Genomic DNA, 25,041 nt, shown 5'->3' with positions numbered 1-25,041 from the left:
AACAGTGTTCCACACCCCTGTGTGAACGACGAGGCCACTGGCAGACACTCTGATCACAGCCACAAAACAGGCTCTACTCAAGCCTAGTCTATCTCCATCAGACCATCACCCTACCCCCCGCTTCTGAAGAGACCAGTGACGTGTTATCAGGGTCCTCAGAGAGGCCGTCATACCCCCCCACCACCCAGCTCTCTCCCCTCGGTTGGGCCCATAGCTGGGAGGACTGGGCAGCAGCAGTGTCGCTGATTATCAGCTGCTTCCCCACGACTGACACCAAACTGCCACATTCCTCCACAGACAGACACAGGCTGAGTGGAGGTGGGGGATCCTGTAACTTCCTGCTTCTTTGGGCGCTGGGACTGGAATGCCGGGCATCCTAGGGCCGAGGCTACGGCTGCTGAGAAACACATTTTCACATAGTAAAGAGACCTTGACATGAAGAAGTCAACTGCTGGTGTTTTTATTCAGGGCTCAGCTTACAGCCAACATGCAGTAGACACACAGAACGCTTTGAAAGAGAGTGACATCACAGAGAGAGTCTGTAGAGAATAACCTCTCGCAGTACATGTACATACAACCCAGCTGAAAAGATTTCCCCAAAAGATTTCACAGAAATGAAAGAGTTCTTAGCTCGATCCTAAGTTCTGTCTTCAGTACACAGCAGCAACACCACACTCACAGGTGCTTTAAATACAGTCGACAGCATTTTTCTTTTTTCTTTCCTCTTGGCAATATACATTTTCAAACTATGCACTTGTATGTACACACCTATACACAAATCGACTAGACTGTAGTATCGGTACCATTCAACATGGCTTTGTATTCAAGATCAATTTAAATGGAACTGGCCTGTATAGTAGTTCTTCACCTTGTCCAGTTAAACAGAGCATCTAGAAACACAGCTTTGTGATGTGTTGTAGTCCAGTTTACTCTCCTAAATCCCCAGCTGGACGTTTCTCAATACGCCAGACTAACTGTAAACACTCTGCCGTTGCCTTTTCATTGGCTCTCTGATCACACTGACCAGATCTGCCTCCAGACTGATACAGAGCAGCAATGCAGCCGTCGGCTTCAGAGCCCCCTGCAACATGGTGACAAAGCCCCCATTGTGGGGGACCCCATGCGGTGACACCAGTCCTTTCAGTCACTTCATTCACAGTGTGTACTTACAATTATTTGTTAAGAGCACTGACTGACTTTGTAAAACATCCTATAGTAGGACCCGCTGGGGACAAATCTACCACTTTTAACTGGGGTGCTGCTTCATTTAATAAAGCACTCTGCTTCCTCTATGCTTCCCTGCTGAAAGCAGCTTAACCTCAGACCGAGAGATTCTGAAAGCTTTATCATGCCCTCAAAATATACTGTACAGTTAAGGAACGAAGTCACATTATTTCTTAATGTATGTTACAGTCACAGTTGAGAATGAGGAGAAGCATTTTCCCATTTTTCAGGACATTTCCTGTCTCCATCACCATTTGCTTTTTAATAAATCACCCCACCCCTTAAAAAAAATAGGACAGTTAAAGTAACCATCTGTATTTTCTTATTCACAAAATGTCTGTCAGCACAGCCTCCGATACAAACACAAACACTGTCGTCTCCCACATTCCCGAAAGTCAGTTGAGAAATCATTTACCGGTTGTGTTTGCTACAGTAAGCTCAATCTCAAACGGCCGTGAACTGATCAAAATCACAGTTTGACAGTTTAGTCCTGTAGTCCCAGACATGTTCCATCTTCAGGTTCCTCCAGAACTGCCCTCAGGGTCTGGTCTATGGTCCGGCCTATGGCCCATGGTGGGGGCCACCCTCACACAGTCCCTGGGGGTGGAGTAGGTTTCCAGCACGGCCGGCTTGGCCTGGGGGCTCTGGTAGTCTGAGAGGCCACTGCTCTGGCACACAGGCTTGTTCACCTTGGGGCTGTCGTAGACCCCCTCAGAGTTACTGTGTTCCCGGTCTATTTTGAGCTGGGGCATCTGGTAGCCCCCGGAGGAGCCCACCCCTGCCTTCCTGTCCAGGGTTTTAAAGGATGGGGTCTTGCTGAGGATCACACCTGGGACGCTGTAACTAGCCGGGTCGGGCAGGAACCCGTCCTTGTGGAAGGTGTGATGCTCAATGATGGGCGTGGCGTACTCTGGCTCCTGGTTGGTGAGAGGCAGGGCATACTGGTTGGCTGTGTGCAGGTAGTCGTAGTGGGTGGAGGGGTTGCTAGGATCCTCCTTGGTCTCCATGTCCATAGGCCGGAACGTAGAGCCCTTCCTGGCCACTGTGCCAACCCCAATCATCAGAGGCTGCTGGTACTCTGGAGGACAAGGACACAGGCCACTTAAGAACAGAACTGAATACTACCAACTTTATTACCAGTGTCCCGGTGATCAAACGTGACATTCTGTTTTGGAATGAGCATATTAAAACACCAACTTAAAATTGTTTTCACTCAGTTATAATGAATTACATCACTCTGTTATAGATCAAAAGGACACCACTTTTTCAACACGGACATTATCTCTTTGATTTCTCTGCATATACAGGTAGCAGGTTTACAGTGCACAGGGAGCCTGTGATCTATCTAAATATAGAATATTCAACCCTGGCAGAGTATGTGAATCATCAATAATTGGTGCCCTGAAGGGAAGCTGTGGATTATTAACAGTAGCAGTAGACCATTACTCATCTGGCTGCCTCTCAGCCTGTCAGGAACTATTCAGCAGACTACTAGAGGACTTTCCAAAGTCAAGGATTACACTGGCTAGCCTCCTACTGGCTCCAGCTTTAATGATCAAACCTCTCCAGCTTACCCAGAATTACATGTAATTACTAATAAGAGCCAGAGAAGAGAGGATCGTCAACTGGCTTTTCAGGCCATTGTGTGATGTCTTCTTACTTTGTATGGTCGGTTCACACACTGAGCCAGGAGCTTACAATGAGTTCTAGATTACCTTGGCCATGGAGTGAGCAGAGAACTGTAAAGCAGAGAATTGTGTGCGCAAGAAGGGTCACAGTTACTGTGAATGGGGTTGTCTGTAAAGAGTGGAGAGCTTGACTTTCAGAGTTTACCACCACACACTGCCTGGGTGATGGAGTAATTATGGATCAATACAAGTAACCCAGCCTCTCGTGAAGGAAGATGGAAGTTCAATAGCAGGTGGTGGTGCCTAGGGCTGTTACGGTGACTGTATTACCACCACAACGGGACTCAAAGGGAGTCAAATTCCATGTGATCTTTTAGTCACGGTGATTGGGCTTCTTCAAGCTCTGATACTGCTGATGGTCATTAGTAGCCTTCCAAACTTGCTAACTGGTACTCAGCACTCTATTGTCCCTCTAATCTCTCTGATATCAATGCAAATGTAATCGAAAATCTAATCAAACACTTCATGAGAGCCCATGAGCTCATGTTGTAAAACATTTCTATAGGCTATGCAATTGGGTGAGAAAACAGAGTGATGGCCTCTACTAAAAAGAGGAGAATCTCATCAGCTTTCTATAGGCTTTTCCTAATATTAAGTAGGGCTGGGCGATATGACGATGTATATTGTGTGACGATAAAAAAACTTTTATCGTTTCATATTATGCTCTCGTTTATTTCATTGTGTCGCAAATCACTCTATACGGCAATATTTTTAGTCAATTGGACGACGCACGTGCCGTGTGAAAGAAAATTTGCAACACAAACAAACATGGAGGAGAGTGAACGTGACATAGAACACAGAGACACGGAGCTCGTACCTAAAAGAGGGGCTACTTCGGTCGCATGGATGTGGTTTGGGTATGAAAAGTCTGACACAGACCAGAAAACAGTCCTCTGCAAAATATGCCGCAGGCCGGTCCCGACAACAGGCTCAAATACCACTAACCTCTTACCACCTATGCAAGAATCTTGTGAAACATTACGGAGAGAGTCTACGGATGAGACCCAAAAGTACAGTCGAGGGCTCAAAAACAAACCCCCAACTCAGACGTTGCAAGAGGCTTTTGCCCGCGGCAAACCGTATGGCAAAGAATCACAAAGATGGAAGGAGATAACAGCTGCCGTTACAACTTACATCTGCAAAGACATGGCCCCAATTTACACGGTCGAGAAACGGGGGTTTCGTGAGTTGGTGCTAACACTCGGCCCAAGGTACCAAATGCAAATTGATTTGTGACATGTATTAAATGCGAAAATAACATGCAAAGCGGGCAAGCCCCCCAAAATAAATAAATTATATATATATATATATATATATATATATTTTAGGCCTATATTTTCTTTGCAACTATAGTTGAAGTGTTTTCTATTTACCTTTTTATACATTAGTATTTTATATTTTGTTACATGCTTAATAGAACATTTGCACAAAGGTTCTAAATAAGAGGAGAAATAACCTTTTATTTGTTGAGTAAAATTCAAAATGTAATAAGAAATAGGCCTTTACATGTGGTCATTTTATATAAACTATTTATTCATTGAATTGACAGAAAACGTGCAATATCGTGATATGTATCTTTATCGGGATATGAAATGACCTAAACTCAGCAAAAAAAGAAACGTCCATTTTTCAAAACCCTGTCTTTCAAAGATAATTTGTAAAAATCCAAATAACTTCACAGATCTTCATTGTAAAGGGTTTAAACACCGTTTCCCATGCTTGTTCAATGAACCATAAACAATTAATGAACATGCACCTGTGGAAAGGTAGTTAAGACACTAACAGCTTACAGACGGTAGGCAATTAAGATCACAGTTATGAAAACTTAGAACACTAAAAAGAGGCCTTTCTACGGACTCTGAAAAACACCAAAAGAAAGATGCCCAGGGTCCCTGCTCATCTGTGTGAACGTGCCTTAGGCATGCTGCAGGGAGGCATGACGACTGCAGATGTGGCCAGGGCAATAAATTGCAATGACCGTACTGTGAGACGCCTAAGACAGCGCTACAGGTAGACAGGACGGACAGCTGATCGTCCTCGCAGTGGCAGACCACGTGTAACAACACCTGCACAGGATCGGTACATCCGAACATCACACCTGCGGAACAGGTACAGGATGGCAACAACAACTGCCTGAGTTACACCAGGAACGCACAATCCCTGCATCAGTGCTCAGACTGTCCGCAATAGGCTGGGCTTGTAGGCCTGTTGTAAGGCAGGTCCTCACTAGACATCACCGGCAACAACGTTGCCTATGGGCACAAACCCACCATCGCTGGACCAGACAGGACTGGCAAAAAATGCTCTTCACTGACGATTCACGGTTTTGTCTCACCAGGGGTGATGGTCGGATTCGCGTTTATCGTTGAAGGGATGAGCGTTACACTGAGGCCTGTACTCTGGAGAGGGATCGATTTGGAGGTGGAGGGTCCGTCCGTCATTGTCTGGGGCAGTGTGTCACAGCATCATCGGACTGAGCTTGTTGTCATTGCAGGCAATATCAACGCTGTGCATTACAGGGAAGACATCCTCCTCCCTCATGTGGTACCATTCCTGCAAGCTCATCCTGACATGACCCTCCAGCATGACAATGCCACCAGCCATACTGCTCATTCTGTGCGTGATTTCCTGCAAGACAGGAATGTCAGTGTTCTGCCATGGCCAACGAAGAGCCCGGATCTCAATCCCATTGAGCACGTCTGGGACCTGTTGGATCAGAGGGTGAGGGCTTGCGGACATCTCCCTCTGAGAACAACTAACACAGTAACACACTTCCTGTTGAATCTGCAGACGTGTTGCTGTGCGTTTTGTTGCTGTGCGTTTTGCTGCCAACTTTACTTTGCTAGCTGACAACTTTACGTTTTTTTGTTTTGTTTTTGTTTTTAATTACCGTTTATATTTTTAGTTTTTTCCATCGCAACTTTTTCCCCTCATTCAACTTTTTCACTCCGGACGCTTTATCTGGACATGGTTCGTCAACACCTTCAACAGCCGAAGCTAAGTAGTAACATTAACATGATGTCTTCTAATTGCAGTCGCTGTACTCATAATATACAGGAGAACGATCGCCTTACGGCGAGAATAGCTGTGCTACAAGCCCAGCTTCAGACGCAATCGTTAGGCAAGGGTAATTTCAGTGTAGGAAAGGAAGAAACAGCGTCTGTGCCACCAGTAAGTACAGATAGTAACGTTAGTATAAATCCCCCCGCACAGTCCCCGCAGCCGGACAACTTTCTCATGGCTTCTGGAGGGAAATGCTGTTGGAATGCTCAACCGGTGTCGCTCATTCAGCCGACAGAAACTTTCAACCGGTTCTCCCCATTATGTAGCGAGTCGGAGTCTGAGTCTGAGTCTTCTCTTGTCTCTACTCCTCCCGTTACGGGGTCTGAGACGCCGAAGGCTCCCACCATTAGCTCTGACAAATTGAAAACCCTAGTCATTGGCGACTCCATTACCCGCAGTATTAGACTTAAAGCGAATCACCCAGCGATCATACACTGTTTACCAGGGGGCAGGGCTACCGACGTTAAGGCTAATCTAAAGATGGTGCTGGCTAAAGCTAAATCTGGCGAGTGTAGAGAGTATAGAGATATTGTTATCCACGTCGGCACCAACGATGTTAGGATGAAACAGTCAGAGGTCACCAAGTGCAACATAGCTTCAGCGTGTAAATCAGCTAGAAAGATGTGTCGGCATCGAGTAATTGTCTCTGGCCCCCTCCCAGTTAGGGGGAGTGACGAGCTCTACAGCAGAGTCTCAGCACTCAATCGCTGGTTGAAAACTGTTTTCTGCCCCTCCCAAAATATAGAATTTGTAGATAATTGTCCCTCTTTCTGGGACTCACCCACAAACAGGACCAAGCCTGACCTGCTGAGGAGTGACGGACTCCATCCTAGCTGGAGGGGTGCTCTCATCTTATCTACCAACATAGATAGGGCTCTAACTCCTCTAGCCCCACAATGAAATAGGGTGCAGGCCAGGCAGCAGGCTGTTAGCCAACCTGCCAGCTTAGTGGAGTCTGCCAATAGCACAGTCAGTGTAGTCAGCTCAGCCATACCCATTGAGACTGTGTCTGTGCCTCGACCTAGGTTGGGCAAAACTAAACATGGCGGTGTTCGCCTTAGCAATCTTATTAGGATAAAGACCTCCTCCATTCCTGCCATTATTGAAAGAGATCGTGATACCTCACATCTCAAAATAGGGTTACTTAATGTTAGATCCCTCACTTCAAAGGCAGTCATAGTCAATGAACTAATCACTGATCATAATCTTGATGTGATTGGCCTGACTGAAACATGGCTTAAGCCTGATGAATTTACTGTGTTAAATGAGGCCTCACCTCCTGGTTACACTAGTGACCATATCCCCCGTGCATCCCGCAAAGGCGGAGGTGTTGCTAACATTTACGATAGCAAATTTCAATTTACAAAAAAAAAAATGGCGTTTTCGTCTTTTGAGCTTCTAGTCATGAAATCTATGCAGCCTAGTCAATCACTTTTTATAGCTACTGTTTACAGGCCTCCTGGGCCATATACAGCGTTCCTCTCTGAGTTTCCTGAATTCCTATCAGACCTTGTAGTCATAGCAGATCATATTCTAATTTTTGGTGATTTTAATATTCACATGGAGAAGTCCACAGACCCACTCCAAAAGTATTTCGGAGCCATTATCGACTCGGTTTTGTCCAACATGTCTCTGGACCTACTCACTGCCACAGTCATACTCTGGACCTAGTTTTGTCCCATGGAATAAATGTTGTAGATCTTAATGTTTTTCCACATAATCCTGGACTATCGGACCACCATTTTATTACGTTTGCAATCGCAACAAATAATCTGCTCAGACCCCAACCAAGGAGCATCAAAAGTCATGCTATAAATTCTCAGACAACACAAAAATTCCTTGATGCCCTTCCAGACTCCTTCTGCCTACCCAAGGACGTCAGAGGACAAAAATCAGTTAACCACCTAACTGAGGAACTCAATTTAACCTTGCGCAATACCCTAGATGCAGTTGCACCCCTAAAAACGAAAAACATTTGTCATAAGAAACTAGCTCCCTGGTATACAGAAAATACCCGAGCTTTGAAGCAAGCTTCCAGGAAATTGGAACGGAAATGGCGCCACACCAAACTGGAAGTCTTCCGACTAGCTTGGAAAGACAGTACCGTGCAGTACCGAAGTGCCCTCACTGCTGCTCGATCATCCTACTTTTCCAACTTAATCGAGGAAAATAAGAACAATCCCAAAAAAATTTTTGATACTGTTGCGAAACTAACTAAAAAGCAGCATTCCCCAAGAGAGGATGGCTTTCACTTCAGCAGTAATAAATTCATGAACTTCTTTGAGGAAAAGATCATGACCATTAGAAAGCAAATTACGGACTCCTCTTTGAATCTGCGTATTCCTCCAGGGCTTAGCTGTCCTGGATCTGCACAGCTCTGCGAGGGCCTGGGATCGGGAGAGACACTTAAGTGTTTTAGTACTATATCTCTTGACACAATGATGAAAATAATCATGGCCTCTAAACCTTCAAGCTGCATACTGGATCCTATTCCTACTAAACTGCTGAAGGAGCTGCTTCCTGTGCTTGGCCCTCCTATGTTGAACATAATAAACAGCTCTCTATCCACCGGATGTGTACCAAACTCACTAAAAGTGGCAGTGATAAAGCCTCTCTTGAAAAAGCCAAACCTTGACCCGGAAAATATAAAAAACTATCAGCCTATATCGAATCTTCCATTCCTCTCAAAGATTTTAGAAAAAGCTGTTGCGCAGCAACTCACTGCCTTTCTGAAGACAAATAATGTATACGAAATGCTTCAGTCTGGTTTTAGACCCCATCATAGCACTGAGACTGCACTTGTGAAGGTGGTAAATGACCTTTTAATGGCGTCAGACCGAGGCTCTGCATCTGTCCTCGTGCTACTAGACCTTAGTGCTGCCTTTGACACCATCGATCACCACATTCTTTTGGAGAGACTGGAAACCCAAATTGGTCTACACGGACAAGTTCTGGCCTGGTTTAGATCTTACCTGTCGGAAAGATATCAGTTTGTCTCTGTGAATGGTCTGTCCTCTGACAAATCAACTGTACATTTCGGTGTTCCTCAAGGTTCCGTTTTAGGACCACTATTGTTTTCACTATATATTTTACCTCTTGGGGATGTTATTCGAAAACATAATGTTAACTTTCACTGCTATGCGGATGACACACAGCTGTACATTTCAATGAAACATGGTGAAGCCCCAAAATTGCCCTCGCTAGAAGCCTGTGTTTCAGACATAAGGAAGTGGATGGCTGAAAACTTTCTACTTTTAAACTCGGACAAAACAGAGATGCTTGTTCTAGGTCCCAAGAAACAAAGAGATCTTCTGTTAAATCTGACAATTCATCTTGATGGTTGTAAAGTCGTCTCAAATAAAACTGTGAAGGACCTCGGCGTTACTCTTGACCCTGATCTCTCTTTTGACGAACATATCAAGACTGTTTCAAGGACAGCTTTTTTCCATCTACGTAACATTGCAAAAATCAGAAATTTTCTGTCCAAAAATGATGCAGAAAAATTAATCCATGCATTTGTTACTTCTAGGTTAGACTACTGCAATGCTCTACTTTCCGGCTACCCGGATAAAGCACTAAATAAACTTCAGTTAGTGCTAAATACGGCTGCTAGAATCCTGACTAGAACCAAGAAATTTGATCATATTACTCCAGTGCTAGCTTCCCTACACTGGCTTCCTGTTAAGGCAAGGGCTGATTTCAAGGTTTTACTGTTAACCTATAAAGCGTTACATGGGCTTGCTCCTACCTATCTTTCCGAGTTGGTCCTGCCGTACATACCAATACGTACGCTACGGTCACAAGACGCAGGCCTCCTAATTGTCCCTAGAATTTCTAAGCAAACAGCGGGAGGCAGGGCTTTCTCCTATAGATCTCAATTTTTATGGAACAGTCTGCCTACCCATGTGAGAGACGCAGACTCGGTCTCAACCTTTAAGTCTTTACTGAAGACTTATCTCTTCAGTAGGTCATATGATTGAGTGTAGTCTGGCCCAGGAGTGTGAAGGTGAACGGAAAGGCTCTGGAGCAACGAACCCCCCTTGCTGTCTCCGCCAGGCCGGTTCCCCTCTCTCCACTGGGATTCTCTGCCTCTAACCCTGTTACAGGGGCTGAGTCACTGGCTTGCTGGTGCTCTTTCATGCCGTCCCTAGGAGGGGTGCGTCACTTGAGTGGGTTGAGTTACTGACGTGATCTTCCTGTCTGGGTTGGCGCCCCCCCTTGGTTTGTGCTGTGGTGGAGACCTTTGTGGGCTATACTCGGCCTTGTCTCAGGATTGTAAGTTGGTGGTTGAGGATTTCCCTCTAGTGGTGCGGGGGCTGTGCTTTGGCAAAGTGGGTGGGGTTATATCCTTCCTATTTGGCCCTGTCCGGGGGTTTCTTCGGATGGGGCCACAGTGTCTCCTGACCGCTCCTGTCTCAGCCTCCAGTATTTATGCTGCAGTAGTTTGTGTCGGGGGGCTAGGGTCAGTTGGTTACCTGGAGTACTTCTCCTGTCTTATCCAGTGTCCTGTGTGAATTTAAGTATGCTCTCTCTAATTCTCTCGTTCTCTCTTTCTCTCTGAGAACCTGAGCCCTAGGACCATACGTCAGGACTACCGGGCATGATGACACCTTGCTGTCCCCAGTCCGCCTGGCCTTGCTGCTATTCCAGTTTCAACTGTTCTGCCTGCGGTTACGGAACCCCTACCTGTCCCAGACCTGCTGTTTTCAACTCTTAATGATCGGCTATGAAAAGCCAACTGAGATTTATTCCTGATTATTATTTGACCATGCTTGTCATTTATGAACATTTTGAAAATCTTGTCTCTCTCTAATTTTCTCCTTCTCTCTTTCTTTCTCTCGGAGGACCTGAGCCCTAGGACCATACGTCGGGACTACCGGCCGTGGTGACTCCTTGCTGTCCCCAGTCCGCCTGGCCTTGCTGCTATTCCAGTTTCAACTGTTCTGCCTGCGGTTATGGAACCCCCACCTGTCCCAGACCTGCTGTTTTCAACTCTTAATGATCGGCTATGAAAAGCCAACTGAGATTTATTCCTGATTATTATTTGACCATGCTTGTCATTTATGAACATTTTGAAAATCTTGTCTCTCTCTAATTTTCTCCTTCTCTCTTTCTTTCTCTCGGAGGACCTGAGCCCTAGGACCATACGTCGGGACTACCGGCCGTGGTGACTCCTTGCTGTCCCCAGTCCGCCTGGCCTTGCTGCTATTCCAGTTTCAACTGTTCTGCCTGCGGTTATGGAACCGCCACCTGTCCCAGACCTGTTGTTTTTCAACTCTTGATGATCGACTATGAAAAGCCAACTGAAAATTATTCATGATTATTATTTGACCATGCTTGTCACTTATGAACATTTTTGAACATCTTGGCATAGTTCTGTTATAATCTCCACCCGGCACAGCCAGAAGAGGACTGGCCACCCCTCATAGCCTGGTTCCTCTCTAGGTTTCTTCCTAGGTTTTGGCCTTTCTAGGGAGTTTTTCCTAGCCACCGTGCTTCTACACCTGCATTACTAGCTGTTTGGGGTTTTAGGCTGGGTGTCTGTACAGCACTTCGAGATATTAGCTGATGTACGAAGGGCTATATAAAATACAATTGATTGATAGGGCCATTCCCTCCAGAAATGTCTGGGAACTTGCAGGTGCCTTGGTGGAAGAGTGGGGTAACATCCCACAGAAAGAACTGGCAAATCTGGTGCAGTCCATGAGGAGGAGATGCTCTGCAGTACTTAATGCAGCTGGTGGCCACACCAGATACTGACTGTTACTTTTGATTTTGACCCCACCTTTGTTCAGGGACACATTATTCCATTTATGTTAGTCACATGTCTGTGGAACTTGTTCAGTTTATGTCTCAGTTGTTGAATCTTGTCATGTTCATACAAATATTTACACATGTTAAGTTTGCTGAAAATAAACGCAGTTGACAGTGAGAGGACATTTCTTTTTTGCTGAGTTTGTCGGGATATGAGATTTTGGCCATATCGCCCAGCCCTAATATTTAGCACATTGTTTCTCTTTACAACAGGAGTATAACCTACCTGGCTGGCATGAAAATGAACCACGGGAAAAGCGTCCTCCATTCGCTATTTAAGTGCATAGATTACATCTATTTTCCCTGCCCCTGTTTTCGAGACAGGTGCATGATAATGGTTCATTCTAAATCAAAACAAATTTCACACATATATTATTTAGCATATGTAAAGACAAGATTAAATCAAGAATAGTCTGATGGGTGAGAATATTAGCCTATCACTTGTGAATTATCTATTATCACCAGCATAAGAAACAAAGTATTTTTTGCAACTCACCCATGTTTTAATAAGGTTTGTATCACAACTAAAGTGGCCAAATAAGTTTTTAAAATGAAGCACATTATTGCCTAACTGGCATACAGAAGCAGCGCATGAGTTTCAAGTTTGGGGAAGAAAATGTTCACCATAAAATTGCACCTTTAATAAAAGCATAATCGCATTTGGGCTCACTTTTGATAATTGTGTTTTCCGCTAGTGGAACATTCGCGCTTATAGCCTACTGCCGTGTGCACATTGCTGCGCTTATAATGTGAAGAAATAGCCTAATAGTTTATCAACATTTTAAGCTAAACGTTCTGATCTGTTGCGTTAGCCTCATTGTGTAAAAAAGGTTTTTTGATGCTAGTGGTTCTCTTATTTTGGGATCTATCAGATCCCACAACTGTCCCAGACTATTTTTGGAATATTTATTTCTCGCACAGAATAGGTCAACTTTTGTACTATGGGGGATAGTAGATTGACATTGGCTAGTGCTTTTGCTGTTCGTTAGGCCTACTCATCTAGTTGGCTGACAAAGTAAATGTGGACAGTTCTTCCAATATCTGTAATATGCACCTCGGAATTGGATAAGAGTGTGAGCAGTTACGTCTCCAATGTGTAGGTCTTCACTTGTAGCCTGTGAGAAAGACCGGATCACGTGATTGAGAGCCATGTGAGTAACAGGTGCTTCGGAGCATTCAGCACCCAGGGAGAAGGGAATTCTAATTATTATATTTAGCCCCAGTGTACAACAGCCACAAAAGGTATGGATTTTTTAGGGGGCAGCCACACAAACGGGATGCCAGTGGGAAATTCGAGGCATTATCAAGTGCATGTTAAATTGTGAATGAGAGAATGATGAAGGGTGTACAGCCTGCGCAAAAAACTAAGCAGAGCTCATGCCTTTAATGCGACTTTTTTCAAATCATTGGAGTTGCATCATACAGCCATACAATGTATTAAAAATCAAAACATAACCCAACGTTTGTAGAACAATTAAAGTTACATTAATTAATCTAAATGAAGCATATAGGAGTACCTATTTCTTTGTTAAACGCTCAACACAGAATAGCCGCATGTGCACACTCCATCAAATCGTTTGGAGAAAATATCCTTTCTATTTTATTCAGCTTTGTAAAATAATATAAAATAATGCCACGGAATTCTAAGCTAATCTTGTCTACTAAATGAACTAGTGTAGCCCACAGCCAAATGGCATAGCCAGATCAGGACCTAACATAAAGACAAGAGTATGCTATTCTGTTATTCTGAAATAGACTACATTTTCTTCATATGATGTTTCTTTAGACCTGTCTAAAATAAATAATGGATTTATTGTGAAGGTGTAGGCTACATTACATGGATTTATAATACTGGATTTCTTAAAATGTAGATGTTCCAAAGGTCTGCATCAGTGGCTTGTAGGTTATGTGTGGAAGACAGGAGATGCTAAAAGTGTTCATGTTAATTCATGGTAAATTACCATGGGACCGGCAGTTATTTGTTTGACAATCACCGGCTGACAGAATTTCGTGACCGCCACAGAACGGTTCTATATTCACTTCCATGGGTGCCTCAGTCTCTTGAGTTGTGATGATTGGAAGTGTGGGAGTATGGACGTACGTCTCAGTGAGTGCATGTGTCCTCACCTGCCATGGTGCTGGTGACCAGGTCTAGTTTCTGTATTGGGTCTTTCTCTGAGCTGTAGCTGATGGTGAACTCTGTGGACTGGTGCCTGGCAAACGGCTGCTTGATCTGCTTCCAGCAACCTGAGGGCCGGCAGGCAGTAAAAAGACAACTCCACAGACAGACAGATATAATGACAGGACTCTAGCATGGAGAGAGAGCAAAGATATAAGCCCCAGATGCAAGCCCAGGCCTGACTGAATTTTCACTAACCACACCCCCCACTACACAGCACAGACATGTTGTCACAGATCAACAAATGGACTCTGGCAGTTTCCTTAAAGCAGCCATAATGATGAATGATAGGTAACCTGTCCACTGACTGGGTATCACTATAACAACATGGATTATTTCTAGGGCTCATCTTCACCATACATGTTCTGTTTCTCACAAAATAAATGATTCAATTTTGATGTGCAGTTATATGAATGACATCTTTTACAAAGTAAAATGTTCACTGACCTGGTTTCTGGGCATCTGACGATCCGTACGAGTTCTCTTTTCTCTTCTTCCTGTGACAGAAAGACAAATGCCTTTGTGAACTCCAGTTACAGGGAGGACAGTGGTGCTCCCTCACCCCATTCCTCTGATAACCTCCTGGGGGGAGATGAGGCAGGGGGGGTGAGGTGTCCCCTAAACACCACTGCCTGGCTCTGCTGAGCACCCCTCGTTTCTCTTCCTTTTTCCCCTCTCCCTTTTGCTCAGCTGGCCACATCTTCTGACACTGACAGATGACCCCGTAACGGATTAGCATGCTTCAGCCAAACGAGTGTACTCACATACTCCGTTGAAAAGACATTCGCTTGAAAAACGAGAAAAAAAGCTTCAATAGTACTGTTTGTCCATTTTGAGACGCAATAGCCACTTCCTAGTCTGAATTAGGGCTGCAAATTTTCCATGTGAAGTTAAGCCCAGGAATTTTGCTTAAAATTCATCAAATAAGTTAGCTTATGACAGTGAACCTTTTTTTGTGGGATATACAAGGAAATTCTAGGTCTTGTGGCATATTTTGGTTAAACTATCCCCAATTCAATGGAATTGCAACCGTCTCTATGCACAGTGCATTCTGCCATCACATGCACAGTGCACGCTTCCATTACATGTACAGCTGATTCTCAAGATCTTTCACACTAATGAGATGCAATTGAGCCCACACTACTGAGCCAAGGACTACATGCTTTCTGGTAAGTTTTGATTACAAAACTGAGTGGAGTGAACATTTCATATGACATACATGTTTTTTAGTTAACTAGTAAATAGTAGCCTACAGCAAAATGTTTAAATAATTTCTAACTAGTTCGTTTTTGATACCATGTGGGTTTTTAGACGTGTTGCTGTGCGTTTTGTTGCCAACCTTACTTTGCTAGCTGACAACTTTACCGTTTATATTTTTTGTTTTTCCCTCACAACTTTTTTCCCTCATTCAACTTTTTCACTCCGGACGCTTTATCTGGACATGGTTCGTCAGCACCTTCAACAGCCGAAGCTAAGTAGTAACATTAACATGATGCCTTCTAATTGCAGTCGCTGTACTTATAATATACAGGAGAACGATCGCCTTACGGCGAGGATAGCTGTGCTGCAAGCTCAGCTTCAGACGCAATCGTTAGGCAAGGGTAATTTCAGTGTAGGAAAGGATGAAACAGCGTCTGTGCCACCAGTAAGTACAGATAGTAGTATAAATCCCCCCGCACAGTCCCCGCAGCCGGACAACTTTCTCATGGCTTCTGGAGGGAAATGCTGTAGGAATGCTCAACTGGTGTCGCTCATTCAGCCGACAGAAACTTTCAACCGGTTTTCCCCATTAAGTAGCGAGTCGGAGTCTGAGGCCGAGTCTTCTCTTGTCTCTACTCCTCCCGTTACGGGAATTGAGTTCCCTGAATTCCTATCGGACCTTGTAGTCATAGCAGATAATATTCTAATTTTTGGTGATTTTAATATTCATATGGAAAAGTCCACAGACCCACTCCAAAAGGCTTTTGGAGCCATCATCGACTCAGTGGGTTTTGTCCAACATGTCTCTGGACCTACTCACTGCCACAGTCATACTCTGGACCTAGTTTTGTCCCATGGAATAAATGTTGTGGATCTTAATGTTTTTCCTCATAATCCTGGACTATCGGACCACCATTTTATTACAATCTGCTCAGACCCCAACCAAGGAGAATCAAAAGTCATGCTATAAATTCTCAGACAACACAAAGATTTCTTGATGCCTTTCCAGACTCCTTCTGCCTACCCAAGGACGTCAGAGGACAAAAATCAGTTAACCACCTAACTGAGGAACTCAATTTAACCTTGCGCAATACCCTAGATGCAGTTGCACCCCTAAAAACTAAAAACATTTGTCATAAGAAACTAGCTCCCTGGTATACAGAAAATACCCGAGCTCTGAAGCAAGCTTCCAGAAAATTGGAACGGAAATGGCGCCACACCAAACTGGAAGTCTTCCGACTAGCTTGGAAAGACAGTACCGTGCAGTATCGAAGAGCCCTCACTGCTGCTCGATCATCCTACTTTTCCAAATTAATTGAGGAAAATAAGAACAATCCAAATTTTATTTTTGATACTGTTGCAAAGCTAACTAAAAAGCAGCATTCCCCAAGTGAGGATGGCTTTCACTTCAGCAGTAATAAATTCATGAACTTCTTTGAGGAAAAGATCATGATCATTAGAAAGCAAATTACGGACTCCTCTTTAAATCTGCGTATTCCTCCAAAGCTTAGCTGTCCTGAGTCTGCAAAACTCTGCCAGGACCTAGGATCAAGAGAGACACTGAAGTGTTTTAGTACTATATCTCTTGACACAATGATGAAAATAATCATGGCCTCTAAACCTTCAAGCTGCATACTGGATCCTATTCCAACTAAACTACTGAAAGAGCTGCTTCATGTGCTTGGCCCTCCTATGTTGAACATAATAAACGGCTCTCTATCCACCGGATGTGTACCAAACTCACTAAAAGTGGCAGTAATAAAGCCTCTCTTGAAAAAGCCAAACCTTGACCCAGAAAATATTTAAAAAACTAAAAATCGGCCTATATCGAATCTTCCATTCCTCTCAAATTTTTTTGAAAAAGCTGTTGCACAGCAACTCACTGCCTTCCTGAAGACAAACAATGTATATACGAAATGCTTCAGTCTGGTTTTAGACCCCATCATAGCACTGAGACTGCACTTGTGAAGGTGGTAAATTACCTTTTAATGGCGTCAGACCGAGGCTCTGCATCTGTCCTCGTGCTACTAGACCTTAGTGCTGCCTTTGATACTTTCCGGCTACCCGGATAAAGCACTAAATAAACTTCAGTTAGTGCTAAATACGGCTGCTAGAATCCTGACTAGAACCAAGAAATTTGATCATATTACTCCAGTGCTAGCTTCCCTACACTGGCTTCCTGTTAAGGCAAGGGCTGATTTCAAAGTTTTACTGTTAACCTATAAAGCGTTACATGGGCTTGCTCCTACCTATCTTTCAGAGTTGGTCCTGCCGTACATACCTACACGTACGCTACGGTCACAAGACGCAGGCCTCCTAATTGTCCCTAGAATTTCTAAGCAAACAGCTGGAGGCAGGGCTTTCTCCTATAGATCTCCATTTTTATGGAATAGTCTGCCTACCCATGTGAGAGACGCAGACTCGGTCTCAACCTTTAAGTCTTTACTGAAGACTTATCTCTTCAGTAGGTCATATGATTGAGTGTAGTCTGGCCCAGGAGTGTGAAGGTGAACGGAAAGGCTCTGGAGCAACGAACCGCCCTTGCTGTCTCTGCCTGGCCGGTTCCCCTCTCTCCACTGGGATTCTCTGCCTCTAACCCTATTACAGGGGCTGAGTCACTGGCTTACTGGTGCTCTTTCATGCCGTCCCTAGGAGGGGTGCGTCACTTGAGTGGGTTGAGTTACTGACGTGATCTTCCTGTCTGGGTTGGCGCCCCCCCTTGGTTTGTGCTGTGGTGGAGATCTTTGTGGGCTATACTCGGCCTTGTCTCAGGATGGTAAGTTGGTGGTTGAAGATATCCCTCTAGTGGTGTGGGGGCTGTGCTTTGGCAAAGTGGGTGGGGTTATATCCTTCCTGTTTGGCCCTGTCCGGGGGTATCATCGGATGGGGCCACAGTGTCTCCTGACCCCTCCTGTCTCAGCCTCCAGTATTTATGCTGCAGTAGTTTATGTGTCGGGGGGCTAGGGTCAGTTGGTTATATCTGGAGTACTTCTCCTGTCTTATCCGGTGTCCTGTGTGAATTTAAGTATGCTCTCTCTAATTCTCTCCTTCTCTCTTTCTTTCTCTCTCTCGGAGGACCTGAGCCCTATGACCATGCGTCAGGACTACCGGGCATGATGACTCCTTGCTGTCCCCAGTCCACCTGGCCTTGCTGCTGTTCCAGTTTCAACTGTTCTGCCTGCGGCTATGGAACCCTGACCTGTCCACCGGACGTGCTACCTGTCCCAGACCTGCTGTTTTCAACTCTCTAGAGACCGCAGGAGCGGTAGAGATACTCTTAATGATCGGCTATGAAAAGCAAACTGACATTTACTTCTGATTATTATTTGACCATGCTGGTCATTTATGAACATTTGAACATCTTGGCCATGTTCTGTTATAATCTCCACCCGGCACAGCCAGAAGAGGACTGGCCACCCCTCATAGCCTGGTTCCTCTCTAGGTTTCTTCCTAGGTTTTGGCCTTTCTAGGGAGTTTTTCCTAGCCGCCGTGCTTCTACACCTGAATTGCTTGCTGTTTGGGGTTTTAGGCTGGGTTTCTGTACAGCACTTCGAGATATTAGCTGATGTACGAAGGGCTATATAAAATAAACTAGATTTGATGATTTTAGCTCGCTTGAGCCTGCTAACTGAGGAGTGTTAATTCACCTGTTTCCATAAATGTATCATTTTAAAACATCTATCTCACACAGGAGTTGTTTATTCTAACTGCTTAACTATTTATCACCCCTCCAAACAGACATGCTTTATCTACTCATTTGCTGGATGCTGAGTTCAGAGTTCAAGTGAAGGTCAAGCAAATCATAGAGAAAGCACTGTATTGCAATCATCTCTGATGGGAGGTTGAATGTTCATGGGCAAGGAATAATTAACTACATTATCTCCACCCCTCAACCAGTATTCTACAAGAGCACAGACACAAGGGACAACAGACACACCGGTCTCTACATTACAGATGAGCTGAAGGCAGTCATCAATGACCTTGGACCACAGAAGTTGTTTGTACTGGTGACAGACAATGCTGCGAACATGAAGGCTGCTTGATCTAGTGGAGGAGTCCTACCCTCACATCATACCCATTGGCTGTGCTGCTCATGCATTGAATCTGCTCCTCAAGGACATCAGGCACTGAAAACAATGGATACACTCTACAAGAGAGTCAAGGAAATGGTTAGGTATATGAAGGGTCATCAAGTTATAGCAGCAATCTACTTCACCAAGCAAAGTGAGAAAAATAAGAGCACCACATTGAAGCTGCCGTTGTGGTGGTGTTGTCATCATGTTTGACAATCTCCTGGAGGGGAAGGAGTCTCTCCAAGAAATGGCCATATCACAGTCTGCTGATATAGGCAGCCACATCAAGAGGATCCTCCTGGATTATGTATTTTGGGAGAGAGTGGTAAGCAGCCTGAAATCTATAGCAGTAGCCATTGCATGGATTGAGGGAGACAATGCCATCCTGTCTGATGTTCAGACTCTGCTTGCAGATGTAAGAGAAGAGATCCGTACTACCCTGCCCACTTCACTGTTGCTCCAAGCAGAAGACACTGCAGTTCTGAAATACATCAAAAAGCTGAAGACTGCCTGAAGCCCATACACGCTGCAGCGTACATGTTGGACCACAAGTATGCTGGCAAGAGCATCCTGTCTGGTGCAGAGATCAACAAGGCCAATGGTGTCATCACTACCGTGTCTCGCCACCTTGGCGTGGATGAGGGCATGGTTCTTGGCAGTCTGGCAAAGTACACTTCCAAGCAAGGGCTTTGGGATGGAGATGCAATATGGAAGTCTTGCCAACATATCTCATCAGCCACCTGGTGGAAGGGACTTTGTGGATCTGAGGCTCTTTCCCCTGTCGCCTCAATCATCCTCCAAATCCCACAACCATCAGCCGCCTCAGAGCGCAATTGGTCCTTGTTTGGGAACACACACACCAAAACACACAACAGGCTGACCAATACTAGAGTTGAAAAACTGGTGGCCATCCAGGCAAATTTGAGGCTTTTTGAGCCTGACAACGAGTCAACTCATTTAATTAAAGTTCAATTCGTAAATAAATATATTTTTTTCTATTGGAAGGATTTTAATAATTTGCAATTACGTCTACTTATGATAAGGTAAAAGGTTTCTGTTTCTGTCTCCATATATGGTAAATATATCCAATGCAAAAAACATCTACATTTAAATACATTTGCATATATTTCCATTAATTCCCACGGAAAGTTTCCACCTGTGAATATTCCCCAAAATATTGTCTGAACGAAGACTCAAGAAATCTGTCATTCATTTTGACATTTTCGCCGAGATCTTAGTCGCGTAATTTTTCATCTAACCAAGTTGTTTGGTTCATTATTTCTTAATGAAAAAAACTGCATGAAAACGAGTCGTCTCTCATTGAATGGCAACAAAGACTTTATTGAATAATCCCTACTGTTTTTGTTTTTGTGTGCACTTTTTACCCCTTTTTTCTCCCCAATTTTGTGATATCCAAATTGGCAGTTACAGTCTTGTCCCATCACTTCAACTCCCGGACGGACTTGGGAGAGGCAAAGGTTGAGAGCCATGCGTCCTCCGAAACACGACCCCGCCAAGCCACACTGCTTCTTGACACACTGCTCGCTTTACCCGGAAGCCAGCCGCACCAATGTGTCAGAGGAAACACCGTACAGCTGGGGACCAAAGTCAGTATGCATGCGCCGGCCTCCACAAGGAGTCGCTAGAGCAGTATGGGACAAGGACATCCCGGCCGGCCAAACCCTCCCCTAACCCGGACGATGCTTGGCCAATTGTGCGCCGCCTCATGGGTCTCCCTGTTGCGTCCGGCTGCGACACAGCCCGGGATCGAACCCGGATCTGTAGTGATGCCTCTAGCACTGCAGTGCGGTACCTTAGACCGCTGTGCCACTCAGAAGGCCCTATAATCCCTACTGTCGACCAATCACAGACAAAGAAAAAAGTGCCCGAACAGCCGACCAAACAAACATTTCACAAAATGTCATCAGAATATAAGTGCAAACTCCTCCGAACTGTTTTGGCTGGGAAGCTTGTGGACGCCTTTAAGCCCCTCTATCTTCCACCTCCACATAACAAAAGACAACAAAGGCTGATAGTAAAAAGATGAATGGTATACATCCACATGTGTTGTGCATCCTCCTCCAGTGTTCTCTCACTGGCACGAATGACTGTGGTTGTGTTGGTGGTCAGGCTTGTTGTGTTAGCTGAGCAACAGACAGGCAGCCATTTCAAAAGGACCGTTCTAGGAATCTCCCTGACCCTCATTGTCCCATACATCTCTCCCTCGCTCAAATCTATTCCATCTCCTTCCCTCTCTTTTCCTGAAAAGATCTCCTCCTCAGGCACATCCATACTGACACAGACACACAGGCAGGCTGACGACATCTCCCACACATAATTAACAGACATAGTCTAGAGAGTAGGCACAAGGTAGGGCAGAACCCGCTGCTATGGGGCCATATAAGGTCAGGCCACTCTGAGCTCGTCAGTCACGTTGTCATGGGGACAGGAAACCTATGAGTCATTAAGGTGCAAGCTCTTCTTACACGACCTTACACTACAGTCTCTAAAAGCATTACATTATCTATTCAAATGACATGAACCAGCCACTTACTTCTGCAGCATCTTGAATAGACAAATCCCAATGAGCACCACAGATAAGACTGTGGGTACGATGATGATGGCCAGCTTGACTGTGAATAGAGAGGAGAGAGCATGTTAGCCGGCTATTACACAAACAAACATCTGGTGGAAGCAGTGTTTTAATGAGATGGGTACCTAGGTCTGCCTGGGAGGGCACCGGCTCAGTGATCTCCTCGTCCCCCACCGGAGGCTTGGGTTTGGTGGGTACCGTCTCCAGGGTGACCTGGGATGACATGTTCACTGAGGGTAAAGAGGGAAAGGGAGAAGAGTAGAGGAGTGGAAGCGAGTGAGAGAGAGTGAGCGTTGAACGATCAACAGGTGTGCCAATAACATTCAGCAAAATTACAGATCTATCCTACTTCCCCACTTTATTGTAAATGTACTGTAAAACAATAGGTCAGTTCCCTACAGGAACTGATCTTCCTCACCAAAGCTTCTCTAAAAGGCAGTCATCAATCGCAATTACTGACTCACTGATAACACCATCTGGTCCTGCAGCCAGACCCACTCAACCAGACTGATATATTTCTGCTGTAGTCAGGTTAGATATGGTTAGGATTTATACCTCTGACATAGTTACAGCCCAGCAGCTCTACCCTCATGGCAATCCTCTGGTGCCAGGTGTGAGGTATGATGCGCAAATAGCGGGCTATGATTGGAGGGTGGAAGGTGTTCCTGGTCTGATGCAGACTGTCCTGGTTCCCCTCAAATATCTGACCGGGAGAAAGGGGGAGAGAGACAGAGACAGAGAGGAGAGGGTCAGAGGGACCGGCAAGCATTCTTGTGACTCATGAGTAACAGAAGACATTGATTATGCATATAGGAATGTCTGTTGTTGTACAATAATGTATAAAGACAGTTCATTATGGAACAATAGACATAACAGGCAATTGAATATGGAAGTCAGATATCAGATAACTGGGTTTGGAATAGTCACCATGTATTGTGTTCTGTTGTTCTGTGTGTAGGTTCTCCACCGACGACTCTCCTTGTGATCCATCACGAAGCTCATCACATAGTAGTCATAGTTCAACATTGTAGAGCCAGTCGTGATAATTCCTGTAAAACAAAAACAGAGCGCATGAAACTCCAGTCAAAATGTCGCATTTTCTTTCTATTGTACAGCATGTTTCACCCCCCCTTTAATCTTTTCTCTCCGTCTCCGGGGCAGTGATGTCACCCATTGGTCAGTCCTGGAATGTACTGGAACAGGGACAGGAGACATCACCTCAGAGAGCAGAACAATCACTGCACCACCACGTGGAGACCTTCACAGTCATTTGCAGCTCCCAGACAGTATGATTGAGCATTTTTGTGGCAGATGAGCACCTGGCACTGGGCCAGAACAATATGGCGGCAGACGGGCGACCCGCAACATGTCATTACTCCACATTACACACGGCATTGTGGGTTATATGGAGACGCAGCACACCTATCATTATAGGAAATGACTGTCATAATTCCAATACAGAATCTCAAGGTATTGAAATTAACTACTGGATTTTTGGCTCATGGTTGAAATTGTACTTTTGGTGTACTTTGAGTGCAAGAGTTTCCAATTCATAATTGTTATATCAAATTGTATTTGTCACATGCACAGAATACAGTGAAATGCTTACTTACAAGCCCTTAACTTCTTAAAGCATTGTTGTTTAAAAAAATTAATTAAATTAAGTTTAAAAAATAGATAAGTAGAAAATAAAAGTAACAAATAATTAAACAGCAGCAGTTAAATAACAGGTGAGGGTATATACAGGGGGTACCAGTACAGAGTCAATGTGCGGGGACACCGTTTAGTTGAGGTCATATGTACATGTAGGTAGAGTTAAAGTGACAATGCATAGACTATAAACAAGAGTAGCAGAATTGTAAAAGAGGGGTCTGGGTAGCCCTTTGATTAGCTGTTCAGGAGTCTTATGGCTTGGGGATAGAAGCTGTTAAGAAACCTTTTGGACCTCAACTTGGCACACCGGTACAGCTTGCTGTGCGGTAGTAGAGACAACAGTCTATGACTAGGGTGGCTGGAGTCTGACAATTTTTAGGGCCTTCCTCTGACACCGCCTGGTATAGAGGTCGTGGACAGCAGGAAGCTGGGCCCAAGTGATGTACTGGGCCGTACGCTCTAGCCTCTGAGGTGCCTTGCGGTCGGAGGCCGAGCAGCCCCGTCGATGAGAATGGCGTACTCGGTCCTCCTTTTCCTGTAGTCCACAATCATCTCCTTTGTCTTGATCACGTTGAGGGAGAGGTTGTTGTCCTGGCACCAAACAGTCAGGTCTCTGACCTCCCTATAGGCTGTCTCATTGTTGTCGGTGATCAGGCCTACCACTGTTGTGTCAAACTTGATGATGGGGTTGGAGTCTTGCCTGGCCATGCAGTCATGAGTGAACATGGAGTACAGGAGGGGACTGAGCACGCACCCCTGAAGGGCCCGCATGTTGAGGATCAGCGTGGCGGATGGGTTGTTCCCTACCTTTACCAACTGGGGGCAACCTGTCAGGAAGTCCAGGATCCAGTTGCAGAGGGAAGTGTTTAGTCCCAGGGTCCTTAGCTTATTGATGAGCTTTGAGGGCACTATGGTGTTGAACGCTGAGTTGTTGTCAATGAATAGCATTCTCACATAGGTGGGAAAGTGCAGTGTGGAGTGCAATAGAGATTGCATCATCTGTGGATCTGTTGTGGTGGTATGCAAATTGGAGTGGGTCTAGGATTTCTGGGATAATGGTGTTGATGTGAGCCATGACCAGCCTTTAAAAGCATTTCATGGCTACAAACGTGAGTGCTACGGGTCGGTAGTCATTTAGGCAGGTTACCTTAGGCACCTGGACTATGGTGGTCTGCTTGAAACATGTTGGTATTACAGACTCCGTCAGGGACAGGTTGAAAATGTCAATGAAGACACTTGCCTGTTGGTCAGCGCATGCTCGGAATACACGTCCTGGTAATCCGTCTGGCCCTGCGGCCTTGTGACCTGTTTAAAAGGTCTTACATCGGCTACGGAGCGCGTGATCACACAGTCGTTCGGAACAGCTGGTGCTCTCATGCATGTTTCAGTGTTACTTGCCTCGAAACGAGCATAAAGGTAATTTAGCTCGTCTGGTAGGTTCGTGTCACTGGGCAGCTCGTGGCTGTGCTTCCCTTTGTTGTCTGTAATAGTTTGCAAGCCCTGCCACATCTGACGAGCGTCGGAGCCGGTGCAATACGATTTGATCTTTGTCCT

General features: G+C 45.0%; 1 protein-coding gene across 1 annotated transcript in view; it reads right to left on the bottom strand.

Moving 5' to 3' along the window:
* Positions 1-444: 444 nt before the first annotated feature.
* Positions 445-25,041, bottom strand: part of LOC139582979 (discoidin, CUB and LCCL domain-containing protein 1-like) — a 47,380-nt gene continuing 22,783 nt past the window's right edge. The window contains exons 9-15 of the mRNA XM_071413537.1: positions 22,762-22,883; positions 22,390-22,537; positions 21,960-22,064; positions 21,796-21,874; positions 14,416-14,465; positions 13,917-14,036; positions 445-2,302 (exon numbers count right to left, since the gene is read on the bottom strand). Of these exons, the coding sequence (XP_071269638.1) occupies positions 1,740-2,302; positions 13,917-14,036; positions 14,416-14,465; positions 21,796-21,874; positions 21,960-22,064; positions 22,390-22,537; positions 22,762-22,883 (1,187 nt within the window). The 3' untranslated portion in view covers positions 445-1,739. The remainder of the gene's footprint in view (positions 2,303-13,916; positions 14,037-14,415; positions 14,466-21,795; positions 21,875-21,959; positions 22,065-22,389; positions 22,538-22,761; positions 22,884-25,041) is intronic.

This window comes from Salvelinus alpinus, chromosome 8 (assembly GCF_045679555.1).
Source record: "Salvelinus alpinus chromosome 8, SLU_Salpinus.1, whole genome shotgun sequence".
Lineage (NCBI taxonomy): Eukaryota > Metazoa > Chordata > Actinopteri > Salmoniformes > Salmonidae > Salvelinus > Salvelinus alpinus.
The sequence above is the reverse complement of the archived record's forward strand: the minus strand, read 5'-3'. Positions and strand labels throughout refer to the sequence as shown.